Raw genomic sequence first — 22,801 nt, forward strand, 5'->3', positions numbered from 1 at the left:
CTCCAAGGCATAGGGCTCGTAGTCGTGTGTGTGCCAGTTGAATATCTGCAGGAGAGGGCATTTCATCCCCGAGGTCCACCACCACACACTGCGACTGCCCACCAAACAGGATCAGCTCCAAATTTCTGTGCAATACAGACAGAACAAGCCATGTTGACAACCTTACTAAGCTATATTTAGTCCACCGTTTACATACGCACACACGTGTGGGTTTCAAACGTTTCTGCATCTTCGTTTTCCATAACTGAATGGCTGACATTTTTCATTATGCTTTACAAGGTCATGGGCTTAAATGCTACAGTGCAGGAAAAAACAGCTTAAAAACTGGCACCTTAAAGCCTGACTAAAGTTTGTTACAGATCATGTGCACAAGGAAAAAGCTTTCTGAAGGAGAGCTGTGTAGGCAGATAAAACCAAGAGTGAGTAATCTGACCACAATAACCCAAAGTATGTTAGAAGACTAAAGGGTGAAACATTTAAACTTAGCAACACGGCACTTACTCTTTGGCATACTGGTAGTATTATTAAAGTGCCAAATTGTACAAGGGTACTAAAACTTTCTGCTTAATGGCTAGCCTCTTAGGATACTATGGATACAGAAAGGAAACACACAGTTCTAACCTAAAATACATTCTTAAAACCTTTCTAAATGTAATTTTACTGTTCAATTTTTCTGTTTTTTTACTGATTCAGTATTTTGCGAGAAGGCTAAAGCTAGTACAGACCGGATATCATCTTTCTCATGATAGATGTTGTTCTGGAAGCTGGCCATGCGGAGCAAGTCACTGCCACGTGGATGTCTCCAACACCAGCGCTACACAAAAGAAATCACATTACAAATATCAGACGAAACAGTGTACAAAGTTTACAAGGCAACATCTAGATGTGTTTGACCTGGTCACACTAGGTTATTGAGTGCAAATTATCATGCATTTTAATGGGATTTGTGGTGATTTCACAATGGCAACTTTGGGAACTCAAGTCTACAATCAGTTCTGCTATGAATGGATGGTGCTTCATGTTCAAACACAAGTAATCTAAATTGTCAAGTGTTTACTATTACAGATCTTAACAATCTGAAGAAATTATTTAATGCAAATGCAACAACATGACTTGCAATTAATAAGGAGTGTTTGATCAAGTTGCAGATGCAAAGTTAAACATTAAACTGGACCACAATGGCAGACCAAAATCTCTCACTGTCAGCCTGAACACACCGGCTTTTCTGGTTTCTGGTGTGACTGAGGTTTTACTTTAAAAAGCAGCTGCAATTTGGACTTACCGGTATGCGACCCTCGTTGAAATGGGCGAACGTTCTTTTCAGCTCAGTGTCGAGCACTTTCTGAGGAACCACGTTAAACCTGGAAAGGCTAGAAGAAAACAAACGAGAAAAAAGTGTGACATTGCGCCCACCAACGACTCTCAACACCAAATCATACTAATCTCTCACAGACAGGATATCAACTGTCCATCTCTCTTACGCTTTCCTGGCTCTGCAATCCTAGCATGGCACCTTTAGCCAGTCAAAATAACCACTATTTTTAAACCATAGGAATCTAAAAGTAGTAATGAGCTTAAAAAAAATAAAAAAATAAAAATCAATTTCCTAACACCAGCTTCTGTAGTGTAAGAAACTTTTCCCCTTCTTTCAATTTTTCTTATGTGACTTAGCTGGGCAACCAAATTCATTAGATATTATAAAAGGGTGCGGATACCTTGTGGACATTTCAAAGCGATCGTTGACAGCACTGATCCTCCAGCCAGTAGCTCCAGTCCTCTCCAGCTCCTGCTCCCAGTTTGATGAACTTTGAAACCAGTTCATGCTTGGGTCTCGAGGCCGGTTACTTAGAAATTGTTTAATTTCTACAAACAACACCAACAGAGTGTAAGCAAGTGAAATGATGTAAGCCATGAAATTATTTCTTATTTATATTGCAGTGACAATTTCGAGGCAGTAATGTGATAAACATGACCTGACCACACGCATATGCACGCACGCACACACAGTTTGGTGGGGTTAATAAAGGCCAGAAGGTCAAGTTACTCCCCATTATTTAAACAAGCGCTTAGTGGGCACTTGTTTCCCTCTCCACTTGGCTCATGTTTCTTCATATGATTTCATTTGAATATCAAATGTGAGGGATGAGATAGTAACAAGGACACTCGCAGCCAAAGAACAATCAGTGCAGTCACACAGCACAGCTGCTTTTCTCACTGTGTGGTTAAGAAAAAAAAAACTCCTGTCCTGATTGTTTAGGTGGCTGAATTAGTGTGGTTGTTACACGGCTGTTTCTACAACAAAGGAATTTTCCTCTACCTAATTAGAAATGACTGTGTAAACAGCAGGTTCCTAACACGACTCCTGCGTCGGAGAATGTGATGCAGAGCGATGAGACTGGATTAACTGCATACTGGTTCACTTACCAATACTACCCAAAGCAGCATTCTGAAAGGAGAGGATGGTGCCAGGCTTTGAAGGCTGGTATGTCTTGGCAATGGTGTATGTAATCTGCAGAGTAATACAATTACTGAATTATGTTTCACATTGTACTTCCATTCATTCACAAAACGTAAGATTAAAAGTGCACAGAGCCCTGGATCATTGTTTGTTTTTGAATGAACGTGGACATATTTAGTTAGATTATGTCACAAGCAAAACAAACATCAGCAGCAGTGTGTGCTTATAAACCATTCATTCATTCATTCCATTCATTCATTCATTCATTCATTCATATGCTGTCTGTTTCACCACCACTACATCCTGGTCAGGGTCACAGTGGGTCTGATTTATTGGCCAAAAGGTAGGAAACACCATAGACGGGTCATCAGTCCATTACGGGGCAGACACACACACATTCACACACACTTACTCACTCACGCTCAAGATTTCTAGTAGTTACAATTAGTCTGCATGTCTTGGATTTGTGGGAGGAAACCGGAACACCCAGAGGAAACCCATGTGGACACCATGGGTGCCTAGCTGGTGAATCAAAAACTTATAATAAGTGCAATTAGTAAAGCAACACATTTAATTCCAATTAGTTAAGTAATTCTTTATAAACAGCAAAATTTTGTTTTTCCCGATTTTCAGGTACATTTGGTTGGCTATTCATTTTTTACATTAAATATTGGTCTAATATTAAAAATTCATGCTATAAATAAATATAGTCTTAATTAGCTTCGACCTTTTTAATAAGCATTACATAAACAATGGTGCACACTGGTGCTCTTGTGCACTAGTCATTTCATTTCGTTTTAATCACTGCTTTATCGGTGCACAGGTGTTTCTAATAAAGTGGACAGTGTGTGTATAATTCAAACAGTAGTATTAGTCTCTCAATAATGAATGTCTGATACTGACTGACTGACAGAGTACTCCATGTATTAATAAATTATGAATGCTGTTTTTGGACTTTAATATACAAAGAATGATGGAAATACTTTATTGGACTTTAATCATTAGACACTGACCTCCACAGCCTGGGCATCAGGTGTAAGTCTGTCAAACAGGAAGCACAGGACACGCAGATCTCTGCAGTACAGCACCAGTTCCTCTGGAGTAAACTTCAGGGAGGAGTTAGGGGTAACCAGTTTGGTTCTGGATGGTCCCACTAAAACACAAAGAAAAGGCAACTGAAATAGCCAGTGGCCAAAAATGTGAGAGTCAGAGCTATTAACGTTTGATTGTCTTACCAGCCACAACCTTCTCAATGGATGCCAGAGCAACGTCATGGTCTCCGAGCAGCACAGGGTCAGCATTATCCTAAACAAAGAGAAAGGAGAAAGCAGTTCAATTTCCGATAGCTGATAGCTGATAGAATGCAAAACTGAAGTCAGCTGATAGTTCTGCAGAGAATTATCTGAAGCGGATGCTACAGCAGGCTGGCAGAGGGAACGAGAAGATCAGGAAGCTTGGGAGTAATTATAAAGATTGATGATCTATTTCCACCTGGGTAACAAATGAGCAAGCATGATGCTTATCCTTATTTGCAGCTCACAGCTGCAGTCAGGCGCAGAAGCAGCATACTTTCTGCTGATGCTAACATGCACTGCACAATTGCACCGCACTTGCTTAAATCCATGTCAGCCAGTTAAGCACATCTGGGTAAAGTGCTGTTTATGTAGGGTAGGTGTATAGGACTCACATCTGGTCTAGGACTGTCCTCCGGGACGAAGGCCACACGGAAATGGGTGCAGAACAGAGTGCCTGACAACCAGCCTCCTCCTTCCTTAGGAGACAACTTTTTCCTTACCAGAACGGCTCTCTGCAGAACACATTCCCCTTAAACACACACAAAGTATAAACATGATAAATCATACACACCACCGGCAAACACTTTCTGAAATTCATTAATGCCAGTTATTGATTCACACAAAATCCTGAGACAGACATGAACAATTTAACACACGTTGGTTAACGTCTACAATGTCTAATAGTCAAATACATTTAATGTTATTCTTTCATGTATATCATGTTTTACTCCATATTATTGTCCATGGTTTTGAAATTAAAATGTCCAAGAAGCTCATGTTCAGATAAGTTTGGCTATTCAGTGTGCTCAGAATATGGACTTCATTTTCACATTATTTTGTGTTTTCTCTGAAGGGTCACATGATCACATATACACCATCATTAATGCAAAGTTAACTACATGACGATAATAATACGTTCCTACAAGACGAAACCATGGGAGATGTTTTTATTTTTCCTACCAGTTTAACTTAGCTTTAAAAGCTTTTCCAGTTTTCATAACTGCTATGAACATGGAGTTTACGCCCAGTGTTCCTGCGCTGCTCTGCACTTCCTGTGGGAGTTTGTCACAAAGCTCACAGTGTTTCATCTCAAAGACTTTCATCTAAGGCTCATGGGGAAAACAGCTGGATGAAAAGCGAACTATATAATCCAACATACCAGAGTGTTTATTCCATCTGACTGATTCTCTGAAGTCAAACATTACATTAAGTTGTAGGGGACATGCATGTCATTATTTCATTTTATTTTCATTAGCTGCAGGTCCGATTCCACTGGAAGCACTGGACACAAGGCAGGAACACCATGGACAGGGTGCCAATTCATCACAGAGCTGAGGCTAATGTCTCATTAGTGCACTACAAGTCATATATGTACATACTAAATAGGACACAAATCACCAGTAAACGTCTGCATTAGTAAAAAGCAGTTAGGTATGACACTTAAGTTTTGTGTATGTTGTGGATTAAACTCTTTTGATGTTGGGGTAGGTTTTAGAAAAACTGCTAATGTGGCCATGCTCAATTTATTTTTGTTTAAAGCCAATGTTTTCTAAGGCATTTCACAGACGCCAAATTGAATTACAAAAATTGCAGCCTGCATCACCAGACTATACAACTAAGCAAGGAACCTTTCAAAAAACATTGGTACACTATTTCACACAGAACATGGATTGCACATTTGAAACTATGTTACTATCTGGTTACAATTACACTAAAAACAGAAAATGTGGATGGAAAAATTCTTGTGAGGGGAAAAAATCTGGCTTTAAATACGCACAAACCCTTCAAAGCCTCGTTGGCTATATAGTAATCACATGCCAGTAAGATGTGGCAGTGAGAAAGGCTGTAAAGAAGTGTGGGGCAAGAATGAAACTGTAATAAAAAAAGAAATAAACAATAGTGTAATCCAGGTCAGTCTTTCTGAGCTGGTTTCTTAAGCACAAACTAAATCAAATAAATACCTCATATTTGCTTTGATTTGGGATCATAATAAAAAAAAACAAATTTTTCCTTCAACAACTACTACTCAAAAAAATACAAAATAAAAAATAAAAATAAAATAAAAAAAAAATAAAAAAAAAACCCTGAAATAATCAAAACAGACCATCTGCAAAGCCTAAAAAATGATTTGCTGTTTTATTGTAGAGCCAGAGCGTAGGTGCCTTCTATCTTAGAAAATATGTAGTGCTTCAAAGAGCTTTTAATAATGCTGTCAAGTGTTTACATTTATAAAATTCTCTTCAAGCTAAAGCCTCTGGAAGAGCTCAGACATTCCTCAGGCATCCTGGGATGCAGATGCAAGGTCAGGCAAGTAAGATGAGATAGACTGAAAGAAAAATAGAAGCTTTATAGCTAACTCTGTACATGACTTCTACAACTTCATGAATGTTGCTGTGTAACTTTATATAAAAGGACAGTTGGTGTCACAGTGGTCTTCATAATAAGTGTCTTTTAATTCACAAAAATTAAAGGTATTACTTCACCTAGACAGTGTGCTGGTTAAGATGAAAGAGCTTATACTTGCTATTTTTAAGGCTTGAGGGGTAAATGGTTAGAAAAAAAAGTGTTTGCTGTACCTGTAGAAGTAGAGAATAAGGGATATTAAAAAGTATTAATAAACTATGTTGAAATGTAAAATGTCTGAGAAGATAAGGATGCTTACTGATGCTTAAAGTTTTTGGGGATTAAAAAAACAACTTACATGGTAGGAAAAACCTGTATAAGGTGCAGGACTAGTTTTTAATCTCATTTTTAATATACTAGTTAAATGACAATAAACAGTTTTACTTTTTTCACTTGTTAATCTATAAAAATTGCTGTAGTGCATTTAAAATATCATATAAGGGATTGTGTGTAAAAAGCCGAATACTTTATAAGCAACGTATAGGAACATGTTTAAAGTTCCATTGATTCCACTCTGTAAAGATACTCACAGTACTGCAATGCATTGGTATAGTCAGACTAGTTTCTAAAATAAAGCCAGTTTACTTGCGATGCGAGACCATGTGAGGCACTTCTAGCTGTGTTAAAGTAAATCATAAAGCAAACACAGTTTTAGGTTTGTTTCCATCCACATTTGTTTTTCATTCCCCCTGGTAAGGGAGAGCAGCTTTCTCCTACGTTGGAGGGAAACTGGCCCAACTTTTCTGCGGTCAGTCTATTTAGATTTTACAGCCTACATCACATCTGCTGAACATCACGTGAATTAAAAAAAATCTATAAAACTTAACTGTATCCAACTGCGGCTCTGAGCTCCTGCTATTGCAATAAACGTCTTTAACACCTTTTCTGGTTTCAGCATGGAAAAACAATGAAATCTAAAAATTAAACAACAAAAATTTGCAAAACCAGACGACACAGCCATCTGGTTGCCAAATGCAGATCAAAAATCCAGAGGAAAGGTCAGCATGCAATCTTATTTCAACATGGCAATCTGAAAACCAACCAGTAGCAGTCTTGATAAAATCTTGCTAATAGATTTTACAGCAAGCAGAAGCCTGCTATAACATCTGTGGAAAGTCCTCACTGGTTTTGTGTGTACCATTAAATTGAGCAGCCTCTTTCAGATATATTAACCACCAGTGGCTGATTCAGTTTCTGAGGTTCTGTGTTACCTTAGTTACTGAATGCTGAATGAAAGGTACATGCTGTAGTGTCTGAAAGGTTGCACCAGGCAGAGCACAATAAGGTCTATTGCTTTACTTTCCCTGTATGACTCGGCAGTGTATGTGCCTAAAAAGAGTATCTCTGTGTTCCAAAACAAAGCAAAACACATCCTAGTATGTGGGCAAAAATCTAATATTTAGACATTGACAGTTTCCACCCACTAGGTTTTCCTTATTATAGGACAGCATCTAATCAGGGGGAAGCTAGCAGACGTAGACTCTTTACATGCTGCAGTGTCATAGAGCTGATCAATATGCTTGGAAAAGGGCGTCAAATGCCTCGGTCTATACATTTAAAACTGCCTGATGTTACATAACAGGGGAGACAGGAATGAAAACCCTTCCACTGGAAGTATCAGTTGTGATCTTTGAGAGCTGAAAGATAGATTTTAAGCAGTCAATATTTCAAAGTAGTGGTTAGCAAAAAGCAAGCTGCAATTTACTGACATCACACCAGTTTCAGAAAGATTAGTAACCATGACTGGGGGAGGAGGAAGCACTCATTTGTTTGCACGTTATATTTACATTAGTGGCATTTATGAGACGCTTGTCTAAAGCAACTCGCTTGACTGAATACAATTTGAGCAACTGAGGGTTAGGGGCCCTGCTCAGGGGCCCAACACTTGGCAGAAATGGGGCTTGAATGCCTAAATTTAAAGACTGCATGCAGCTCTCCTGAATTACATTTACATTTTCAGCATTTAGCAGACACCTTTATCCATTAGAAGAAGCCACAAAGTCACTAAGACTGACAGATAGAACAGCAACATCTGCTTTCTCAGGACTAAAACACACCACGTCATGTAAAATGTGAAATGGATTCAGTACAGCAGCACATGAAATGCTCATGCTGCCATTTCTAGAGATCGTGTTTTTAGGTTATGTAAATTTTAATGCACCTTTGCCTCATTTAAAAAAAGGTCTCTCAGCGTTCCTCAAGATTTTATCACACATTTTATCAGAGCTTGCAAGTTAGCTGGTGGCTGTAAGCAGAAAAAAACACAGACACAGACACACACAGACACACAGACACACAGACACACAGACACACAGACACACAGACACACACACACACACAGACACACACACACACACACACACAGACACACACACACAGAAACTCCCATAGAGGTGCTGAGTGTAACTGTTGATATGAAACGTTGTAGATTAGCTTGGCAGCGTGGCAGTCTTTGTTTGCCAGTATTTCTGAATAAACCTCCTGTTCTGGCGAGGTGCTGACGCTGACATTATAGCCAGGTGGAGAAAGATGTGTGTCATTTCTAATGCCATACTCTTTCAAAATTACCCTGCGTCCTTCACTCCCCGACCGTGAAAGACCTGCTGACATTAACATCGTCTGAGTTAACCACGTGGGAGAGAAGTGAAATGTAAAGCTACACCAGAGACATCATACACACGCTAAATCATACGGTCTCTTTTTAAGGGCTCAGAAAAGCAGGTTACCCAATAAGGCACATGTAAAGCCACACTGATATTAGATCAGCACTGCAGTCCCGCAGGGGTGAATCAGACATTGTTTAAATAGCGGGGATTTTCCCATCATTCAGTAGAGCTGATGGAGCCCCTTTGTGTGAGTGTTAAAATGATTCCAGTGTCCAGAATTATGTAAAGATATGATATTTGGATGTCACTCTGGTGGTGGAATTTATAGACTGTGAGACTGAATTGCACTTCATCTGTATAAACAACAGATGGTGAGTTAAATTTCAGATCATTCAGTGTCTTCACACCTTAAAAAGTCTACTTAATAGTGTATGGTTGATACTGTTCAAGTGATAATGCCCTTCTCATCTCACTAAAGACGGCTCCGCCTTTTTGTGTCTTACCTGGTAAACAGCACAAGCCAAACATGTCTCTCCCCCGGGCATGAAGAACACTCTGATTCATCATCCGGTCCTGTAAAAGACAGACAATAAGAAGAAAATTATATAGCGTCTAATCCCAGCAATGAGAGCCCTGATATATTTACCCAGAACAAAGAATTAATTACAGTGGCAGTGGTAGCCTATTGTTTTGTTTTTTTTAATTAGAATTTTTAACATCATGTTTTACACTTTGGTTACATTCAGGACAAGACAGGTAATCACTGGCTACACAAGATTCATCAGTTCACAAGTTTTATGTCAAACACAGTCATGGACAATTTTGTATCCTCAATTCACCTCACTTGAATGTCTTTGGACTGTGGGAGAAAATCCGGAGCACCCAAAGGAAACCCACTCAGACACGGGAGAACATGCAAACCCCACATAGAAAGGACCCAGACCGCTCCACCTGGAGATCGAACCCAGGACCTTCTTGCTGTGAGTTGACAGTGCTACGCACTGAGCCACCGTGCCACCCGACCAGTGGTTAAGGCATTGGACTAACAATCAGAAGGCTGTCTGTTCAAGCCCCACCACTGCCAAGTTGCCATTGTTAGTTCTCTGAGCAAGACCCTTGGCCCTCAATTGCTTGCACTTCACTTTGAACAAAAGTGTCTTCAAAATCCAGTGAATGAAAATGACGAAACACAAAGCAAGCACTTTCAATTCAAGCACCAGATGGTTTTGTAGTCAATGAAGCCTGAAGTTTAAAACCCAGTGAGAAGAAAATCCCAAATCATCACTCCCTCATTACTTCATGTTTCCATAGTATCAGGTTCTGTTTCTGTCTGCCACACTGAAGTCAGACCTTTTTTCGTTTTTTGGCCGACCGACCTGATGTTATGAATACACAGAAGCCACTGAACCGGATAAGCTAAATGTACATGTGGCTCCACTTAGTGGTAAAGCCCACTACCCCCTTCCTTTTAGATTTGTACAAACACAGAAGCAAAAATAGAAGGGTTTTTTTTTCAAAGAAAGAAAGAAATAAACCTAAACTAAAAGCATTTTTTTAAATGCCAAAACAGCCAAACCAAAAACCTAAGAATGTATTTATTCAAAGAAGCTTTGTGCCCAATATTTTTTAATACAAAAATAATGTTTAACTTTGTTTATTACGCTCATGGTTATTTTTTCATTTCATAATTAAAGTCCCACTGTTACATCCAGCCACAACAATCAGCAAAGACTCGACTGAAAACCCTTACAAGATGTGTGCCAGTACATCGCCATATTCAACCTTCACATTATCATTAACACTTTCAATTAGTCAGGAAAGTAAATTCACTCAGATTCACTAAAAGCTTCATACTAATCAGGGTTGCATCTGGAATCAAGGCACAAGGCTGTAATACGTCCCTGACAGGGGCAACTCATGCATTCATTTACACTTGCACCTAGAGCAGCTAGTTTTAACCCTTCTGTATGTTTTTGTTAGGTGAAAAAGAAACTATAGTACCTAAAGGGAACCTCTAGATCATGACAAACTTATAACAGACAGTGACCAGTAGCAAGACTTCAGCCCAGGACCCCAAAACTTTGGAGCTGCATCACAACCGCACCACAGGTTGTGCCACCATGCAGCCTGGGGGTAATTAATTTTAAAAAATGATGCAAAAAAGTCATAAGCACACAAGTGTTGTTAAAACTGCATGCTGGAAGAAATAATATATAATTTATAAACTACCAGCCACTAAGAGGTTAACACATGCTTCCTCCAAAGGACTAGATATGCTCTTTTGGACTTTGGGCTTAAATAACTGGGGCATATTTGTGAATAAATAATCATCTGATAGTAAAGAAAATGCTCAAATGTTGTGATAATTTCCTTTCATGAGGCAGGTACAAGGTAAAATTATTTTTTTTAAAGGGTTCTTAAAATTACAAGTAAAAATCCCCAAAATGGGAAGAGAATAGCATGCTGGCACACTGAAACTCCATTACATGCTCGAGTGAGATTGTGAAATTACAAACACTGTGGTTATTTTGATGTGTTTTCAATTTCTGCTAACACTGATTCTTTTTAGAAGCAAAACAGGGAAAAACCAAAAACCTGACCATGATCTAAATTATCTTAAAATATCTCAGAACATTTTCACTTCTCTTTCAGAACATAGAAGTCAGCAGCACAGCAAATAATGCTGGCATTCTGAAACTCTTATCACATACGTGAGATTGTCGTGGTATAAATACCAAAATTTTGAGGTGTTTGCAAATACTGCTATGACTGATTCATCTGGAAAGCAGATAAAGGCAAGAGCTATTTTGAGAAAAGTAAATTAACAACTGAATTTCATTTAAAGAAAATTTTCTAATTTATTTGACTCGAGGTCAACAGCAAAATGAATTAAGTCAGACAGATACAAACTAATTTTTTACTGATTTGGGGTACTGTGGTCTACAGTTAAACCTAAGTGCACACTTCATGTCTTTGTTGGTTTGGGTGGATTCCTCTGCTGGCTACTTCAGGTAAGAATAAAACATATAAAGAAATATGTATGCCCTAAATAACCAGAAACCCAACAAAGAGAAAAGAATGTGCAGGTAAATAAAATATGTGCAGATTTATTGCTCTAAACTTTAATAAAAATACCTCAAAGCAAAAGCACCATGGAGTAAAATGTTTTAGACTTTATATGATCGTAAAGTCTGGCATGTGTTGACACAGGATAACATTGGGGTAAAAAAATCTCTATTGTTCTTTTGTTAATAAGTCACCACCCTCAAACAGCATCACTTAAATACACACACAATCCCTCTACAGCCCTTTGATTTTGTACTACAGAGGAGCTATTGTGGCTGGTTTATTTGGGAATGCTAAAGTACACTTCCACCTTGCACCAAACCCAAACGAACCAGGCAGCTGGTAGGCCTTTAACGCTTGTCCTTTTAGACTTCTACCGTATACCCTTTGTAATGCAACCCTCCTTATTCTATCCAGGCATGTGACAAGTGCACCTCCCATGGCTTTGGCTGTTCAATTATATTATATTATAATATGAAAATATATAAAGCATTTTTCTTCGGTAAATGTCATGACATCTTTCAGGACAAAGTGACCAGGGCAAGTGCCAACAGTAGGGACACGACAAACAAACAAGTAATAATCACTTGTGGTCATAAGAATCTCATTTGCTAACAGCTTGCTGGATATGTCACTGCCCTTACAACTGTATAGATGTGGGTTTATATTTCGGAACTGCCTCAGAGGAACGAACAGCTTGGCACCACAACTGGATTTGACTCTGCCTCACCTAAAGGCTTTCAAATACAAACATTAATATTAAATATAGTTTGTTTGTTACATCCACGACAGAAACGGTAGTTACTCGTTACACAAGATTCACCATTTCATAAGGTTATATCAAACACAGTCATGGACAATTTTGTACCTCTAATTTACCCCACTTGCACGTCTTTGGACTGTGGGAGGAAACCAGAGGACCCGGAGTAAAGACACAGGGAGAACATGCAAACTCCACACAGAAAGGACCCGGACCACCCCACCTGAGGATCGAGAAAAAAAAAAAAAAAAAAAAAAAAAAAAAAAAAACGTACAGTAAAATAAAAGGGAAACAAATTCAAAAAGCTAAAAAAAAAAAAAAATACAACTGTCTGAGGGAACTTTTTTGGCTTTGGTGTCAATAATGCCGAAATTCATTTGCATGCCACTGAAAGCACCACTACTTTCCTCCCTGTTTTTCGGTGACACACATTTCCCCTTTTCCCTCCACTCGCTTTCTCAGCTTCTGGAGCAATAAAATGGTTCCATTGCTCAAAGGTTTCCAGCTTCTATAGCCAGAAACTGCAGTGGTTTCAGCTCAGAGCACATACCTTCCCCTTCTCCTCCTTCTCCTTCTGTTCCCAATCACTGAAACAGAGCGAGTGATGGGAATGCAGCAAGCTGGCACACATTAAGCTCAAGTCGTTAACTTTACTGCTCGCCGCCAAAAAGACACAATACATTGTGTTAGGCATCAATCTTTAGCTAAGTAAGTTAATAAGGACCCAGCATGCACCGCAGCCTCGATTAAAGAGTGCCGTCATTGTGATTCATGGAAATGAGAAGCAGAAAACAAAGTTGTGTGTGAAAAGACAAAAAAAAAACTAAAAAGCTTATTCTGATAAAATGCAGAAAATACTCATTTCTGATTGGCTGATGGGAGTCCATTATGGTCATTAGGACTGAACTTTAAGTCAAAAATCAATAGTTCTAAAGAACATGTAGTAGGATGATCTTAAGCAGTATAGTATAATGTTTGTGCTATGTTTTTTACAAGGGTGATATAGGTGTTAAAAACACACAAGCTTTGATCTCTGCCCAAGTCTTTCCTGTTCCTCAGTTTCAGAAACTTAAAGGTAAAATGCTAGTCTGTGACTGATGATTGCACTATGGCCAAAAGTATAAAAGTTTGTACCATCCACATGTGTTTGAAACGGCTATTGTGAACAGGCGTTTAAAATTATTTTATTTTAAATCCAGCGGACTGCCCAAACCTAAATAAATGCTTTTGGGATGAATTGGCATGTCGATTGCTAGCCAGGCATTCTCAGTGCCTGATTCACAAATGATCCTTCAACTAAATGGGCACAAATTCCCACAGACAAACTGAATCAAACTGCGAAGGCTGTTATGGCTGTTATTAAAAGCCCATTATTTTGTATGGGGATTGCCATTGATCTAATAGTCATAGTAAGTGTCCACATACTTTCGGCCATACAGTGTATTTTAGGACATAATGGCAATATACACACTCGGAAGTAAATCCTGCAATTCACAGTGTTCACAGACACACAAACAAGCAGCTTGTATGTCATCTTTTGGCTCTACCTACCCTGTTTACATGATTAAAATAGAAATAACACGATTAAAAAAAGTGTGTGTGTGTGTGTGTGTGTGTGTGTGTGTACACACAGGGGACTTTCACACTTTCAACTAGTTACGTTTTATAAAGCTTAGCTGGGTTTATTCCGTCACTTAACGTTCTCCCGCCTGGTGTGTCTGGCAGAAAATGAGAGGAAAATACCAGGCCTGTAAATCCCATAAACACCAACAGAAGCGTTAACTAACAATTTTGAAGGTGTGTCACCCCACTGCAGACTTTTGGTCTTAGTGGCATCATATTCTCATACAGTTATATTCAATTGTATTTATTTAATGCAGCAAAAGGCTCAAATAAATCCTGAAAAGAGTTTTTTTTGATAAAATGTTTGAATAATGAATCAAATTTACAAAAGGAAAATGCCATTTGGTGGTAACAGGCCCTTTCTTACAATATAAATACGTACATTTACAAAAAAAAAAAACATAAATAAAGCCAAAATATGTAAATCATTAAAAGGTTTTTGTAATAAAATGATATAAACCATATGATAGAAATAAAAAAATAATAATATAAGTAAACCAAATGAATGAATGGTTCCTTTGGAGTGCTCCCGCATATTTGATTTGGCACAGATTTTACCCCTATGCACCAATCCTAAAAGGTGGTGCCTTCAACATGTTAAAACTCCTGATTTACATTATGAATATGAATAGGTAATGTATGTATAAAAGACTACAAACTATAGTAATCATTTACTTCAGTACATAATAAAGGCTTCTTACTTGCCAATAATGCAACTAACATTAACAAATTATTTCCTTCCCTCCCTAGCCAATCAGCAAGCTCCACGTTTGTCTGGGTCTGGGCTTTGACCCCATTTAGCCCATAGGTTAATCCAGTACTGGCTTTTAAAATGACTCCATTCATACAAAATCACCAGCATTACAATTCTTCATGAATGTTGTCAGATCAAGTTGAAAGAATTGCAAAGGTTTTCTTTCAACTTAAATTCAAGAGAAAAAAGGTCAGTTTCAGTACCTCTGTCACTAGAGGAAAGTTCCCAGGGGTTTGTGTTCTACCCATGATTATAACAGTTGCTGTTTTAGTCTTGATCTTTAGCCACAACAAAACTAAGACAAACCACAATTCGGCAGGAAGTGTTATGCTATGTAGAGCTCAAACACAACCACAAAGACATACCACCATCGATCATTTTCGAAAGAGCATGGCCTAAATATGACTTTAATAATGAGGCGGATATACACAAGGCACAGCGGGTGGAATGCGTACTACGTCCAGGGGACCTGGGTTTTACTTTGCTTCGTTCAATTTCCTTCCACCCCCAAAAAACATACCTAGGATCAGCATGTACAATGCCAAGCATTACTGGAGTGGCATAAAACAAAGTAATTGGACTCTAGAGAAGTAGAAACATATTCTACTAAGACTTCACAAACTGGCAGTCAAATCTAAATAAACAAAAAAACAAAGGTTTGGCTGATTTAAGTTTCCTGCCTGAACACAAAGCGGTCAAGTGTGTGAAGGGAGAAATTTTGATCTGGGTCTTACCACCAAAACACAATATATACGTAGGCTCTATGACTCCAGCACAAGACCTAACATCTCACAATGTGGGACAAATTCAAATTACAGTTTGTAGGCGGTATAACACAGCCAAACATTCATGGCAATCAAGATAGGAAATAAAAGATTGTGGAGAAGTTCTGCAATAACATAGTTAAATATTTATTTCCAAAATTTTTAAATGTGTAACTATTTATTGGCCTCAGATGAACCTTGTTTTGTTTGGAGCCAGCTAGGGCACAATGTCATGCATCTTGTGTTCTTGAAAAGTGTTTCTAACCAGCAGGATTGTGTAAAAAAAATCATTAATAATCATTAAAACAGTTAAAAAATTTACACTCAGATCACCTGTGTGTTGGATGTCAACAATTATTTGACATATTATGTATTTGTAGCACTTAAAGAACCATGCTGCTACCATTATGTAGAACCTCTGGGCACATGAAAGGTCACATTAAGAGCTTCTCAACTCAAACAGGATCCTGGTCTTGTCCTGGTTATTCATTTACTCCCCTACACACATACAGTGTATCACAAAAGTGAGTACACCCCTCACATTTCTGCAAATATTTCATTATATCTTTTCATGGGACAACACTATAGACATGAAACTTGGATATAACTTAGAGTAGTCAGTGTGCAGCTTGTATAGCAGTGTAGATTTACTGTCTTCTGAAAATAACTCAACACACAGCCATTAATGTCTAAATAGCTGGCAACATAAGTGAGTACACCCCACAGTGAACATGTCCAAATTGTGCCCAAATGTGTCGTTGTCCCTCCCTGGTGTCATGTGTCAAGGTCCCAGGTGTAAATGGGGAGCAGGGCTGTTAAATTTGGTGTTTTGGGTACAATTCTCTCATACTGGCCACTGGATATTCAACATGGCACCTCATGGCAAAGAACTCTCTGAGGATGTGAGAAATAGAATTGTTGCTCTCCACAAAGATGGCCTGGGCTATAAGAAGATTGCTAACACCCTGAAACTGAGCTACAGCATAGTGGCCAAGGTCATACAGCGGTTTTCCAGGACAGGTTCCACTCGGAACAGGCTTCGCCAGGGTCGACCAAAGAAGTTGAGTCCACGTGTTCGGCGTCATATCCAGAGGTTGGCTTTAAAAAATAGACACATGAGTGCTGCCAGCATTGCTGCAGAGGTTGAAGACGTGGGAGGTCAGCCTGTTAGTGCTCAGACCATACGCCGCACACTGCATCAACTCGGTCTGCATGGTCGTCATCCCAGAAGGAAGCTGACGCACAAGAAAGCCAGCAAACAGTTTGCTGAAAACAAGCAGTCCAAGAACATGGATTACTGGAATGCCCTGTGGTCTGACGAGACCAAGATAAACTTGTTTGGCTCAGATGGTGTCCAGCATGTGTGGCGGCGCCCTTGTGAGAAGTACCAAGACAACTGTATCTTGCCTACAGTCAAGCATGGTGGTGGTAGCATCATGGTCTTGGGCTGCATGAGTGTTGCTGGCACTGGGGAGCTGCAGTTCATTGAGGGAAACATGAATTTCAACATGTACTGTGACATTCTGAAACAGAGCATGATCCCCTCCCTTCGAAAACTGGGCCTCATGGCAGTTTTCCAACAGGATAACGACCCCAAACACAACCTCCAAGATGACAACTGCCTTGCTGAGGAAGCTGAAGGTAAAGGTGATGGACTAAACCCAATTGAGCACCTGTGGCGCATCCTCAAGTGGAAGGTGGAGGAGTTCAAGGTGTCTAACATCCACCAGCTCCGTGATGTCATCATGGAGGAGTGGAAGAGGATTCCAGTAGCAACCTGTGCAGCTCTGGTGAATTCCATGCCCAGGAGGGTTAAGGCAGTGCTGGATAATAATGGTGGTCACACAAAATATTGACACTTTGGGCACAATTTGGACATGTTCACTGTGGGGTGTACTCACTTATGTTGCCAGCCATTTAGACATTAATGGCTGTGTGTTGAGTTATTTTCAGAAGACAGTAAATCTACACAGCTATACAAGTTGTACACTGACTACTCTAAGTTATATCCAAGTTTCATGTCTATAGTGTTGTCCCATGAAAAGATATAATGAAATATTTGCAGAAATGTGAGGGGTGTACTCACTTTTGTGATACACTGTATGTTCCTCTTTACAAACACATTCACTGGCCTGGTAAATAAAACACTTCATGTGCTCCTTCCTGATGGTGTTGCCATGAAAACAGCCAGATGTTGAGGCCATTATGGCTGTGTATGCGAGTGGAGTTTCCCTCACATCAGCCGTATATACCAGACAGTGACGTAAAAGAAAGCACACAGCTGAGCTACAGATACAAATGCTCCAGGACAAGCCCAAAAATAAAACAAGTTACTTGTGAAAAGGCAACAGTTTGGGGGAGGTCAAGTCCTGACTGTGCCCCTGTGTACAAAGCAAGCTTTATAAAGTCATGAAGACAAGCTTGATTTAAAGAAACTCCAGTGTCTTGCACAGAGCCCTGACCTCAGCCCCACTGAACAGCTCTGAAATGAACTGGAACATCAGTTTAGGCTTCCTTGACCAACATCAGTGCCCAGTCATGCAAATGCTTTTTAACTAAATGGGCACAAACTCCCACAGACCTACTTCAAAGTCTTGTGAGAAGAGCGGCTGCTGTTATAGCTGAAACAATCACACAGAGGTCATTTTATTTTAATACCTCTTGTTTCTGAAATGGGATGTCCAACAAGCACATAGACAGGTGTCCACATGCTTTTGACTATACAGTATATCACGATTCATTTGCAAAGGGGGCATCAGTCAGACATCAGTGTTGGTAAGGTATTGTGCACCCCAAATGCCATGCATTTTATAAACTGAGCCTTGCCAGCAAATACAGACACAAAGTTGTTAGTACAGGTACCTGCTAAACTCTGCACCGTTATTTCAGCATACACTGTTTCTCCTTAAAGCCAGGATTTACATTTACAATAAAATCTAATGGCCCAAATGTGAATTACAAACCTAGTCACTAAAAGTAAAAACTTGGTTTAACAATAATAAAAACACATAAAACTACAGGAGTGCAGCTGTATATTTAGTCCTCCTTTATCAGCACTGTATGTACCAGTGGTGCAGAACTAAAGCTGCCTAATTACTGTTGTGAGAAACAAAATTACAACTGTACAGAAATAAACGGGAAAGAGCCATGAAAAAATAAATAGGAACGTTCTGGCTCCTCCAAGATTGTATGCAGACTTTTAAACAAAGCACTAATTCTAGGTCACAGATTAGCCTGGTATGGAAGGTCACTGTGGTTAACAGTGGTGTAAAAAGTATTTCCCCCTTACCAGATTATTTCCCAGTTTGTTACATTTAAATGTTTCAAATCATCCAAATAATCTTTTACGACACAAGCAAACACAAAACACAGCTTTAAAACAATCTTTCCATTTACTGAAGATAAACATTATTACAAACCTACAGTAGTTCACCCACATGAAAAGTAACTTTTACATCACTGTGAATGAATTTTGGCCCACTTTTCTTTGCAGAATCGTTTTAATTTTGCTACTTTTGAAGGTTTTCTAGCACAAACTGCCTGTTTAATGTCTTGCCACAGCATCTCAGCGGAATTCATCCTTGGACTGTGACTTCAAAACATTAACTTTCGATCCAGAGGTGGACGTACTTGTGTTACTATTGTACTGGGGTCATCTAGATGTTGTCTGGCAAATGTGACAAAAGCCTTTGTGTTTTTTTGTGGTCGGCAGTGGTTTATGACATGCAGCTCTTGTGGATGCCATTATTGCCCAGTGTCTTTCTTATTGTGGAATTGTGTACATCTTTAACTATTTATCTGAAATATACAAGTGATAAATATGCAAAAATAGAAGAAATAGAGTATTTTTCACAGCACTGTAAGCATGTGAGAAGCAAAAATTAGCAGCACTGCACAAAACACACTGATATACTGTATATCACTGCATTGTTCTCTGCAGTGTGATCAGCAAAGAATAGCAATGGAATGTACGGTAGCGTACATTTTTCACAACAATTAATAGGACACTACAGGGGATGGCAAACGTGATTATGAACATTATACAGAAACTCGTCCTTGGTTACAATCATTGACAGGAATTATAACTGCAGTACAGCTGCAGAACTAAAAGTATACTGACCATGATAAAAAAATTTTGCTAGTTTAATGAACTTACTATAATTTGGCCATATTGGTCAGCAAAGCTTAGGTTAGTGAACAGTTAACATCAAATAAATGTTTTTATTGGCACTGATGCATTAAATTATATGCTTCTGTTTATGTGTGGTCTTCAACTGTGGGCTTTATTGCACACTATGTGTTTGTACATGGCATTTAAACATTAACCTTTTTTCATTAATAGATGTGTACCTCTTAGAATGCACAACAAAAATGCTTAGTTAAAATGATTAAAAGTAAAAAGCAAGTTATGGTCAGGCATCATTTTGGGTGAGACTTTAAGGCTCACAATCAACATTCTAATTCATCCCAAAGGTGTTTAATGGGGTTGAAGTCTGAAAGGCTCTGTGCAGGACACGAGTTCCAAACTGGTCAAACGAAGTCTGTATGGACTTAGCAGTCTAACACACATGCTGTAGAATTAGAGTACTTCCCTAAACTGTTTTAATACAGCTTTTACCCCTGTTAGCAATGGGTGTGGCTGAAACACCTGACCCTAATAATAATCCACAAAGTACTGGCCATACTGGTAGCATTTTTATATTAGATGCTGGTAAACTAACATCTCTATTTTGGTATTTGGTCATTTTAAGTACAAAAATATTAAGTAAAAACATTTAATAATCAGTCAGCTGTCAGCACCTGTTGTTTTAAATAATTTTGTTAGTAAAACACTATACAGCATCTTTTTCCCCATTAAAATATTCCATGAAAGTGAATCCACCCATTTGCACAATGGCTGAAGGTTTTTTAAAAACACACCAAATGTTTAATAATCTTTTATTTGTATGTTTCATGTTTATTATAATCCTGTTATTAGTACTAGCGATTAAAGCTACATAAATAACATTAAAATACTAGGGTTAGTATATTCGGATCACTTACCTTCAGCTCCGGCATCTGTCTCACTTTAAATGTGGTTTTAGATCCAGCCAACATCCCGTCCAGTGGAAATCACAATCAATTACAAACGAATAATAGAATATAAATCAGAAATCAGAATAAGAAGAATAGATTGTGGAGTGAATGATTTATATTGAGCTCCATGTCTCAGCACACACACAGGGCGTTTATATTCAGTCTAACAGTACAGTTTAACGGTACAGCTCCTCCAGACTCCCTCTGTAAAACCACTTCTGTGTTTTTAATCCCGCTCATGCCGCTGTTGAACCAAATATCCCGACTCGACCGCTTATATTAGCCGAAATGTTAAGAAATAAAAGCGCGCTGAGGATAAATAAACGGAAAAACAAAGAGACACGTAGCGGATTGTGTTTGTTTACAGATTCGCCATAGTGAAATGACACTGAAGCGTGCACGCTCACATAAAGAGAGCGGGAGCGCGCGCGGGGGCTCGCGCTGCTGCTGCTGGTAGTTCTGTGACTCTTAAAGGGGCCGCGCCACCGCTTTATCCTGGTCAGGGTCGCGGTGACTTCGATTTATTGGGCGAAAGGCAGGATTCACCCCGGACAAGTTGCCAGTCCATCATGTCAAGTCAAGTCAACTTTATTTATATAGCGCTTTTTACAATAGACATTGTCTCAAAGCAACTTTACAAAATCCAGGACCAACAGATACAAAAAAACCCTGCTGAGCAAGCCGAGGGCGACAGTGGCAAGGAAAAACTCCCTGAAAAATACAGGAAGAAACCTTGAGAGGAACCAGACTCAGCAGCACCCATCCTTCTTGGGTGGCCTGGAGGATACTTTAAATAAATAGGATTTACACAAATCATACAAACACAACATTAAAATGAGCTAAAAGTTATAACTGGCAATAAATAAATAAATAAATAATAGAGTTATTATTCAGTCCAGTCTACAATAAAGTCTGTAGTGAGTTCTCGTCATTCTTGGTGCAAATACTCGAGGCTCGTCATATCCTGCAGGAGCAGCATCGATGGCACAGTAGTCTCGAGAGAACACACACACAGGACCGTTTTTATTAGCTTCAATTGGCCTGACTTCATGTCTTTGGCTTCGTAAAAGGAAACCAAAGCACCTGGAGGAAACCCACGTTCATTTTCACTATTTCATTAAGCATGCCATCAAGGTCAGGGTCGCAGTGATTCCCATTCCACCCCAGAAACACTGTGCGCAAAGCAGGAATACATCCTGGACAGGCTGCCAATCTATTGCCCACAAAGCAAACCTAAAAACCTGCTCACACACTTAAAATGTAGGGATACCAAAGTAATTATTGGGTTCAAGTGTTTCAGTCACAACCATCCCTAACATGTTAATAATATAAATGATATAAAACTGCCACCAGATATTTGTACAGTGGACACTACTCATGATGAGTGCACTACTTTGTGTATTTCTTTTCTGAAACTGGCATGCCCAATGCTCTGGAATAGTTCTGGACGCATCAGACATGACCTTTTCCATTGCCCCAGAGCCAATCAGGTGTTAGAATAATGTTTCCCTGTCTGTTCAAACAGCCAAGTCTATTGCGTATTAAAAAATTACTAAAGACTACTTTACTAAATTCTTCAATTGAAACTAACCTTGTACTTAACCAATGTTCCATTTGTGTTCTACCTATATTTTCTTTTAACATGATTTAACATTTTAGCAGATTTGTGTTCTTAAACTTACAAGTCTATGTACAGTAATGTCAGTTAGTGGATGAAATAAAATGGTGTCCAAATATTTGCATTTTACTACATTATTATTCTCATTGTTAATAATTCAGCAAAAACTATATCAGAAACCTATAAAGTTTTAAATGGTTGTTTGCAGAGACTACATATGCTTTTTAAACTAAAAAGTCAAGAAAATTTGCCATTTGATAAAGAAGTCCCAACCTTTTGCTTACAACAGCAGCTCTAGTACACACAAGCATCACATAGTTCAGAGATCAAAGTAGGCTATGCCTTCATTCTTTTCCAAAAAAACTGTAGAAAATTTGC

The 22,801-nt window shown here is 38.9% G+C and overlaps 1 protein-coding gene across 1 annotated transcript in view; it reads right to left on the reverse strand.

Annotated features, from left to right (window-relative positions):
- The window catches only part of mtmr11 (myotubularin related protein 11), a 28,665-nt gene extending 7,492 nt beyond the window's left edge, over positions 1-21,173 (reverse strand). The window contains exons 1-10 of the mRNA XM_062985972.1: positions 20,773-21,173; positions 9,266-9,335; positions 4,146-4,282; positions 3,694-3,763; positions 3,472-3,611; positions 2,425-2,509; positions 1,716-1,863; positions 1,283-1,370; positions 726-814; positions 1-125 (exon numbers count right to left, since the gene is read on the reverse strand). Of these exons, the coding sequence (XP_062842042.1) occupies positions 1-125; positions 726-814; positions 1,283-1,370; positions 1,716-1,863; positions 2,425-2,509; positions 3,472-3,611; positions 3,694-3,763; positions 4,146-4,282; positions 9,266-9,335; positions 20,773-20,826 (1,006 nt within the window). The 5' untranslated portion in view covers positions 20,827-21,173. The remainder of the gene's footprint in view (positions 126-725; positions 815-1,282; positions 1,371-1,715; positions 1,864-2,424; positions 2,510-3,471; positions 3,612-3,693; positions 3,764-4,145; positions 4,283-9,265; positions 9,336-20,772) is intronic.
- Positions 21,174-22,801: the final 1,628 nt, after the last annotated feature.

This window comes from Trichomycterus rosablanca, chromosome 23 (assembly GCF_030014385.1).
Source record: "Trichomycterus rosablanca isolate fTriRos1 chromosome 23, fTriRos1.hap1, whole genome shotgun sequence".
Classification (NCBI taxonomy): domain Eukaryota; kingdom Metazoa; phylum Chordata; class Actinopteri; order Siluriformes; family Trichomycteridae; genus Trichomycterus; species Trichomycterus rosablanca.